Source organism: Manis pentadactyla, chromosome 6 (assembly GCF_030020395.1).
Source record: "Manis pentadactyla isolate mManPen7 chromosome 6, mManPen7.hap1, whole genome shotgun sequence".
NCBI lineage: Eukaryota > Metazoa > Chordata > Mammalia > Pholidota > Manidae > Manis > Manis pentadactyla.
Genome location: NC_080024.1, coordinates 1,248,510 through 1,257,943, shown reverse-complemented (window position 1 = coordinate 1,257,943; position 9,434 = coordinate 1,248,510). Strand labels below are relative to the sequence as shown.

The following is a 9,434-nucleotide window of genomic DNA, read 5'->3' as shown; positions in this document are numbered from 1 at the left end:
ATAACAAATGAGGCAATATAGCAATGTCACTATATATAGTATATACTGATATACTATACCAAATCAGTATAACAAATTAATTATGGTTTATTTATTAGTAATGAAAAATTGGAAATATTTGTGGTAGCCCTGAAAAACTAGGAATGTATTGGCAAAGTAATGGATAACTGGATTCTCAATCATCACAGGTGTGAATGCACCCAAAATGATATAGACCCAAGTACATTCACCACAATGTTGTTTATAATAATGATAATAACTGGGACAAATATAAGTGCCCTTCAGTAAGACCAAAAGTTTGAATTTTGGTGTATCCTTTCAAGTGAATACTTCATATTGCAAACATGATGCATTAAAGTGGTGAATCGATTCTGTATAATACTACATTAGTGGATTTGACATTCATCAAAACCAACAGAATGTACAATATCAAGAGTGAACTTAATGTAAACCTGGACTTCAGTTAATAATGTATCAATTCTGGCTCATCAGTTGGAATAAAGGTACTACATAAATGCAAGATGTTAATAAGAGAAAACTGGATGGGGAGGGGAAGAAATGGAAACTTTTTACTTTCTGCTCAATTTTTCTATAAACCTAATACTGCTCTAAAATACTAAAGTATATTAATTTTTGTGAAGTAATGGGGGAGATGACATGCTGGTAGGACAGTCTAATTTGTTTATTCAATTCAACCAGTATTTGTTGAGTGTGAACTTGGTGCCAGGCACCGTTCTCATGCTGGGGATAGAGTAGTGTGCAGACACAAATAAGACCTGTTGTCACAGAAGACATTTGTTAGTGGAGGGGATGGAGAACAAATTGCAGGCAAATAAAAAGGGACTGTATCATAAAGGTACTAAGAAGAAAAATACACACCAAAGAAAGGAAAGTAATGTAGAAGCAGGCAGAGTGTGAACTCTTGTTTAAATAAAAATGGCTCTACAGTAGCATAGTCACACAAAGATACACTCTGCTTTAGAAATGATGCTTCCTTTCATTTCCAGAAACTCCACTGACTTGTTCTGGGGAGATTGTATGGGAGTTGGTGGAAGGAGAGTTAGAGAGGGGGTATGATGACAAAAACACCAGCAGTAGTAGTAATAACAATTATAATTATAATGTGAACCAGAGAGGATGTGTAACTTGTTTGCAGTCACACAGCAACTTGTCAGTCTGATATTTAAACCTTGGAAGAGGGTTACTAGGGAGACCTTTATATTTTATTCTTTCAGTAGTGTTGAAATTTGTTGCCTGCTCATTTATTATTTTATTATTTTAAATAGATGATATTCTGAATCATTACCTCTCTCATCATAATTTTCTCTCTTAAGAAGCTATAATTACTAATGAAAATAATTATGGAGAGCTCAAAATATTCAATAGACCGATTTTCTGCCGTAGGGAAAATTAACACCAATTTCACAATCCACATACATGTAAATTCTGGATATATCTGATTGTTGAAGAAAATTTGAAGTCCAAGAATATGAGAAGCATGTGCAAGAGCCATTTAGTTGTGGGTTTGCTTATTGATTCACTGTGTGGTCAAGAGGGTCGTGTTCCCTGGGGGAGCCACAGTGTCCCCACGGAGAGGCCGAGGAGAGATCGGAGTGTGCCCAGGGTGAGTCGCAGGAGATCCCTGCAAACAAAGCCAAAGGCCAGCAGCAATCTGGAAAAGCTGCTTGCAACATACACAAGATAAACAGGGCCTATAATATGCAAAGACCTCATAGACGTCAAGGAAAAGCACAGCAACCCAGTGGGAAAAAATGAGACATTGTAGAAGAGAAAGTAGGACTGAGAGGGCAAAGACTGAGCATGTGTGGAAGGTTTTCCTGCCCATCAGGAGAGTGGACCCAGCGTTGACCTGGGATCTAGTCTAGAAAGAGTTTTTGGGTAGGACTTTTAAAGCCAAAAAGGAAAATAAATGGAACGGCTCTGCCCCACATTGGGAAAGCAAGTGTGTGAGGTCACCCACCCCAGCCACATGAAGCCATCAGGCCCATGCTCCTAGGCCTGGGGCTGTGGTCTATGGAGAAAGGGGTGCCCCTGGCACTAGGGCTCAGTGTCCCCTGTGTAATTGGTGTCATGGTGCCCAGGCAGAACTGCACTGCTGTTGGACAGGCTGTGTGCTTGTCAAGGAGAAAATTACAGAGTTAGAAACACCAATGGCCAACAAACGTGTGAAAAGATGTTCAGCCGCACTAACAAAGTTATGCTCGTCAAAATGCAGTGCTGCAGTGCATTAGTCGGGAGGCTCCAGAGAAACAGAGCCAGTAGCATGTGTACGTACACATACAGAGCAAGATTCATTAAAGGAATTGCCTCATGTGGTCGTGGAGGCTGACACGTCCCCAGATCCGCAGCTGCAAGCTGGAGCACCAGGGCGGCCGACTGTGTGAGTCCCAGTCCCAAGGAGGGAGGCTCAGCACCCAGGAAAAGCCAGCGTTTCCTTTTGAGTCCAAAGACAGGACAAGCCGACACCCCAGCTTAGAGGCAGGAGGAGCTCCCTCTTATTTGAGGGAGGGTCATCCTCTGTATTCTGTTCAAGCCTTCAAACTGATTGGATGAGGCCCACCCACATGAGGGAGGGCGACTGCTTTCCCCAGTCTACAGAAATGTTAGACTCCTCGAAAACACCCCCACAGGAACAGGATATATTTAACCAAATATATGAACACCCCACAACCAGTCAAGTTGACATAAAAGTAATCATTACATCATTTTAGGTGCATAAGTATTAAGAAGATTGATGATATTAAGTGCTGCTGAGGGGGAGCAAATGGTCATTTTCCTGCACCTACAGGAATGTTACCATGAGGACGTAATGAGAATTCTTTGCAATATTGTTTATGATACCAAAAAAATAACCACAACTTTCATTAATACGATGAAAATAAATTATAATACACCTACAAGGCAGAATAACTTAGATATTCATGGTATGGAATTAAGTGAAAAGATCAAATTGCAGAATGAATGTTGTGGTCCAATTTTTAGAAACAGAAAACCCATAAAGCAAAACCCTCAAGCAGGCACACACCCCTGCAGGGGTCAGCCTAGCTACGAATGGAGCTAAGTTCTGACAGGGTCAAAGGGACAGGTTCCTCTTCACTTTGTCCATCCTGATTGCTTGGATTTCTCCCAGCAGATGTTCATTTACTCTTTTTTTAACTAAAGAAATGCAACATTTGTTGGCAAGAAATAAAACATAAAAGAGAATTCCGAGATAGTCTTAGCTACTTCCTGATGCATTACAGGACACAGTGACTCGCCACAAGGTCTAGGAAGGGAAGCCAGGCGTAGAAGAGAGGGACCCAGTTCCTAATTTTTTCCATAAGGTCATTTTTCCTCAACCAAAATGGTGGGAACATGGCAGGAGAGGGTGGTCTCGGGGAGGGATTTGGGGGCCCAGGAGTTCACACCTGCAACCTCTGTGCGGACAGCCCACCGAGGGCTGTGGGTCTGCCCTCAGATTCTGAGCTTGTCTCCTGTTCCTCCCTCTGGGGCCCCAAGGGGCTTCTGGGCTTTGGTCCCAGCCCTGTAGGTGAGACAGGATCGGACAAAGGACAGTGACAGGGGACCCAGAGGAACCAGGAGTCCCAGCGCACTGCACAGGCCAGAACACAAACAACCTCCCCTAATTGGCCATTCGAGGCCCCGAGTCCCAGACGTGCCAGGCGGAGAGAACTTCCCCAGCAGAGTGACCCAGAGGTGCAGGGGCCTCGACAAGCCAGCCAGCCGCCAGGACGAGACGTGGAGGGGCAGGTGAGCGCCTGGCTGGCCTCTCACCGGGACCCCAGGGCCCCCTGCCCTCCTCCCCACCCTCACTTCACTGCACAGGAGCCAGAGCTGAGCTGGGAGGGCTGGGGCTCCTCGGGGCCGCCTGATCGTCATCGGCACAGACCAGGTCAGAAGCTCGGAGATCCTGGGAGGGCAGAGGCTTGGGTGACCCAAGCCCCTGGTGACGATGCAGGGGCAGTGTGCTCACGGCCTGAGGGTCAGCACTGCCCTGCAAGCCTCCTCGGCGGCCTGGACCCTGACCGCACCCCCCCGACGGCACGGGGCCCAGGGTCGGAAAGGACAGGGACGCTGCAGTGTGGTGGGAACGATCGGGGCTCTTGTATGAACGCACGGCTGAATTCAGGGGGCCTGAGGGTCGGTGCTCCCGACAAACTCAGGGAGAGGCTGAGGCCGCAGGGACCCCGCGCCGGAGGCACACGGGGTGCGGTCACTACAGCACCAGGCCCCCAGCTCCACCAGGAGACTCCTCGCAGGCTCAGCTCAAAGGCAGGTTTCCCGGGCCGCCTGTGGCCCCGGGGCCCCCAGCAAGCCCGAGGCACGGTGCAGCGAGGTTGGCTCCCCAGGAAAATGCCAACGGCCCCAGGCGTCTCGGGGGGGCCCTGTCGTGATGACCCAACCGTGCTCCTCAGCCAGGATGCCCAGGCTAACTCCCTCTCCCCGAGGGTGACGAACTGTCCTGGGAAACGGCCACGGGGACGTGAGACGGAACTGCATGGGGTGCAGGGGCGGTCATCCCACTCGCGGGAGGTGAATGGAAAACGGTCATGCTGGGTGGGCAGCTTGGGGGGCAGAGATGGGCGGCAAGCAGTGGTCTTCACGTGTGTGTGTGTGTGTGTGTGTGTGTGTGTGTGTGTGTGTGTGTGTGTGCGCGCGCGCGTGCCCGGGGAGGGAGGGGCAGAGGTGGGCGAGGGAGTGTCCACCTCGGGGGTGGGCGTGTGGGGCCCGCAGCTGCAGTGAGCATGTCTGGGGCTGCTGTCCAAGGTGTGCAGGGTGGCCCCTCAGCGCCCAGCTCCAACCCCAAGTCCAAGAGCACCCTGCCTAGGCATCGCGGCTCCAGCCGCCCCACTCTGCTGCCACTCGAGGGCAGGAGTCGGTGCCAAGAGAGAAGGCTGGCCACCCCCCAACGCCCACCCCCGACCACACCCGCTTTGGCTGCAGTGTCAGGGCTGTCGTGAACCACCTCCTAAGTCAGCTCCGGGCTGAGCTGGAACGCAAGGCAGTGCCTCCTCCACGTGCACCGCCGGCCTCCGTCGCACACCTCACTGCCAGTAAGCTCACCCCCTCCAAGGGCAGCGGCTCTGTGATGCCACAGACCCCACCGCTAGGACAGGGGCGCTCTGCTCTGAAGTCAGCTCCCCACTTCCCGCTGTCCTCCCGGACGCACCGAGGCTCCCTCGCTCCTTCCCGACTCCCCCGCTTAGGGTGGCCACACCTCGGTGGACCATTCCTCCGCCCTAACACACTGCTGTTTACCAGGGTCCCGTCTGTACACGGGGCTCAGCCTTGCTCACAGCAGAAAGCGACGTCCGGGCTGTGACAGGGACGGGCATTACCCTGAGGTGGAGGCAGACGGGATGGTGCACACGGGCTCCCCTTGCTCAGAGCAACGGACAGCAAACGGTGTGATGAGGAGTCGGGGGCAGGGACCCTGAAGCGAGAACAAGAGCCAGGCGAGTCCGTCCCCCCCCCCCCCCCCCCCCCCCGAGCGTGTCACGGTCCCTGTCCCGCTCCTTCCCCGACCATGGGGCTGGGCCGTCATCTCCCCATTTGTCTGACGTCCGGGCATTCCCAGGAAGCGCCCTGAGATCCTTAAGGACACAGACAGCTCTGCTGACCGCATGCCACCACGGTCCAGGTGCAGAGACGGTGCTGGGAGGGAGCTCAGAGGCTGCAGGGGAGACAGGCAGGCGGCACCCACACTGGCCTGGCAGGGCTGATCTCTGCTTGGCTCCCAGCCTGGCCTCGAGACGCAGCCACCACCCAACCCATCCTGGGGGGCAGCAGATGCTTGATCGGCATCTCTGGAATGAAGGAGCTGGTGCCCGGAGCACAGGGCTGGTCCCTGAGCAGGTACTAAGGGCTCCGGGCACTGGGGGTGGGGCGGGGGTCCATCCAGGAAGAGGGGTGGGGCTGCGGCACCATTCTCAGCTACAGACTCTCAGCCCTGCCAGCCTCCTGGTGCCCCTCCTCACAGCACAGCTTGGTCCCCAGCAGAGGATGCAGCCAGAGCACAGCCATGGACCTGACCAGAGGACTGTTGCCCTTTCAGGTCACTCTGAGCTCCTCTGGAAGGAGAGCTGGGAGGCTGGTGGCCTCTTGGTCTGGGCATCGAGGGCCTGGGGGTCACTGTGTTCCATGGAAGGTGTGACCTTGTGACCTTGACCTGCTCCCCCTCGCTGCCACCTGCCTCCCCTGTCCTGCTTTGCCCAGCTCAGGACCATGCCACCCCACAGCAATGGAAGCCTCTCGGTGGTGCCCCTGCAGGAGTTTGTGCTGGAGGGGTTTGAGGGTGGCCGGGAGATCCAGGCCCTGCTCTTTGCTGTGTTCCTGGCCCTGTACGTGGTGGCCGTGCTGGGGAACCTCAGCATGATCGTGCTCATCAGCCTGGACGCCCGACTGCACTCCCCAATGTACTTCTTCCTCAAGAACCTCTCCTTCCTGGACCTGTGCTACTCATCTGTCATCGCCCCCAACGCCCTGGCCAACTTCCTCTCCCTGTCCAAGGTCATCACCTTTGAGGGCTGTGCTGCCCAACTCTTCTTCTTCTCCCTGCTGGTCACCACTGAGGGCTTCCTCCTGAGTGTCATGGCCTATGACCGCTTCGTGGCCATCTGCAGCCCCCTGCTCTATCCCGTCACCATGTGCCCCTCGGCCTGCACCCGCCTGGTGCTGGGCACCTACTGTGGGGGCTGCCTCAACGCCATCGTGCAGACCAGCTCCACCTTCCGCCTCCCGTTCTGCGCCAGCCACATCGACCACTTCTTCTGCGACGTGCCCCCCCTGCTGCAGCTCGCCTGCACCAACACCGCCCTCAACGAGCTCCTCTTGTTTGGCATCTGTGGGCTCATCATCGTGGGCACCACACTCGTGGTCCTCATCTCCTACGGCTACATCACAGTGACCATCCTGAGGATGCACTCGGCAGCCGGGAGACACAAGGTCTTCTCCACCTGCGGCTCCCACATGACGGCCGTGTCCCTCTTTTATGGGACCGTCTTTGTCATGTATGCCCAGCCGGGAGCTGTGGAGTCCATGAGGCAGGGCAAGGTGGTGTCTGTCTTCTACACCCTGGTCATCCCGATGCTCAACCCCCTCATCTACAGTCTGCGAAACAAGGACGTGCAGGCGGCCCTGCGGAGGCTGAGCCAGAAACTCACGGTCATGTGAAGGATGTGGCTGGAGGGAGTCCGAGTGCCCGGGGGCTGGACAAGAAGGCACAGAAGACCGAGAAGACCGCCCAGCGTGTGGGTTAAGGAACTCACTCCTCGCTGATCCATTCATTCTCTGGTCCTTCTTTTCATTCGAGCCTTCTTGGTAGCACATCACGGACTCTGCATTGCAAAGTGAGACGTAAGGGTCAATAAGGCATGTTTTTTGCCACCAGAAAACTAATGTCCAGGGATGCAGTGGGACCTCAGTCTTAAAGTGTGTGTGATATCAGGGGCAGAGCCTTGAGCAGAGGCTTCTTCAGCAGATATGGGTCCCAGTTCAACACCTACCCATTTAGGGATGTGAGAAACAAGCTCCGGGCCTTTCCCTTGAGCCTCTTCAGCTAAGGTGACGTGAATGTGTGCCCGCCAGTCTGCCTGAAGCACTTACCCAGGAGCCTTAGGCCTCCCGGCCTTTGCACTTCCTTGGTGATAGCCTGGTGGCGCCATAGCTAATTAGGCAGGTCAGAGAGACCGCCTGCCGTCAGCCCCACAGCCCTGCTGCGCCTCCACCTCCTCCTTCTGTTCGCCAACGCTGGCCGCCCTGACAAGGCAGGGTGCACCCCGTCCCGGGCGCCTCACCTTAGTGCCAGCTGGGAGCCCCGTGTAAAACCACACAGGTGCCTGATCCACGTTCTGCTGGCCCTTTACCACCCAGCATGGGTACATTTTTACCAACGTCCTGACTACTTTTGCCATAGCTGTGGTGCTTTGTCAGCGCAAATGTCCCTGAGTAAGGAGGAAGCTCCCGGTGGCCGCAGCAGAGAGCCAGGGGATGGACGGAGAAGGTGCACTTTCCCAGCGAGAGCACAGCCCCGACCCTCTGCCCCCCGCGCCCAGGGATCCGAGGCCCTCAGGCTCCACCCGCCCATGCAGAGCTCCCCCAAACTGTGGCCTGGACCCGGAGCCCTTTGGCTGCTCTTCGCCTCCCTTTCCTCGTCTTCCACTCCCATGGTCGGGGCAGGAAAGTGGTCCTTGGAGGCTGGAGGGACGTGGCCTGCCTCACACACCACACGCTCCGCCTCCCTGACCTCCTGCTTGGGGGAACTGCGAGGGGCTAATGGCCGAGCCCCCTCAATGCTGCTTCCCAGATGGTCGGAGAGATACCCGCAGCCTCGGCCTCCTGTCACACGTTCCGTCTCACGTTGAGCTCTCCAGAATTATTTCTGTCCTTGACGTGACTTTCCGTCCTCGTCGGTATCAGCCTCTGGTCTTCGCGGAGCTCCCACACATCACCTCCACGCTGTCCACCTCCGTGGGTTGTGACATTGGCCTCCTCACTTCCACCACCCTCCTCTCCCTCCTGCGCTTTCTGTCAGCCCATGGACTCTTACGGGGATATTCCTGGGTCTTCTACTATCTTGATCAACATTTAGAAAGGAGGAAATAACCCTACATTCTCTTCTTTTTTACTTACAGAAGTGTAGACTTATCTTAGTTCTGTAGAAGTTAAAGGTACAAATAAGGCAGGAGAGCTGGTCTGACTTAGATGGAACAGGAATGCTCCAAAAGCCTGAAGGAAAAAGGCAAAAAAAAAAACCCTAAGCAAACTAAGGACTACGGATTACTTTTACCTTGACATTACCTACGTTTTAGGCTCATGGATATTCCATGCTGGAAGTGGCTTACTTTGCTTCATTCATCACAGTCAGTTCTCAGCACCTATGGACTGGCTGGGCTGTTTATAATTTGAGATTAGTGTTAACTAGTCACTGACGTCCAAACTATGCCTGGCATAGCTCTGGTTAGGTTCATGAGGTTAAGTGGGGTATAAAATCCTTAAAATTCAAGCGCCATGTTTTCCTTTTTATTTCTGATTCTATGCTAGCTTTTAAAAAACCTAAAATATTTTAATTGTGGGGGGAAAACAGCATAAAATTTACCACTGTAACTGTTTCAAGTGTACAGTTCTGTGGTGCTGAGTGTATTCACATTGTCACATGTCTCCAGAACATTTTTCATCTTGCAAAACTGGAACTCCAGACCCCATAATAATGCCCTATTTCCCCTTACCTCTCGCCACAGACAACCACCATTCTACTTTCTGTCTCTATGATTTTAACTACTTTAGATGTCACTGATTGGCAGAATCACACAGTAATTGTCTCTTTTTGTCTGGCTTATTTCCCTTAGCATAATATCCTCACAGTTCATCTACAATGTAGCATGTGACAGGATTTCCATCCTTTTCAAGGCTGA

At 53.2% G+C, this 9,434-nt stretch overlaps 1 protein-coding gene across 1 annotated transcript; it reads left to right on the top strand.

Moving 5' to 3' along the window:
• The first annotated feature begins 6,246 nt into the window (after positions 1-6,246).
• LOC118920332 (olfactory receptor 12-like) lies at positions 6,247-7,352 on the top strand. The gene has a single exon (XM_036900970.2). The coding sequence runs from the start codon at positions 6,247-6,249 to the stop codon at positions 7,192-7,194; it is 948 nt and encodes a 315-aa protein (XP_036756865.2). The 3' UTR covers positions 7,195-7,352.
• The last annotated feature ends 2,082 nt before the right edge of the window (positions 7,353-9,434 follow it).

Coding starts and splice junctions, on each gene's coding strand:
- LOC118920332 (XM_036900970.2), top strand. CDS start 6,247: ATGCCACCCCACAGCAATGGAAGCCTCTCGGTGGTGCCCCTGCAGGAG.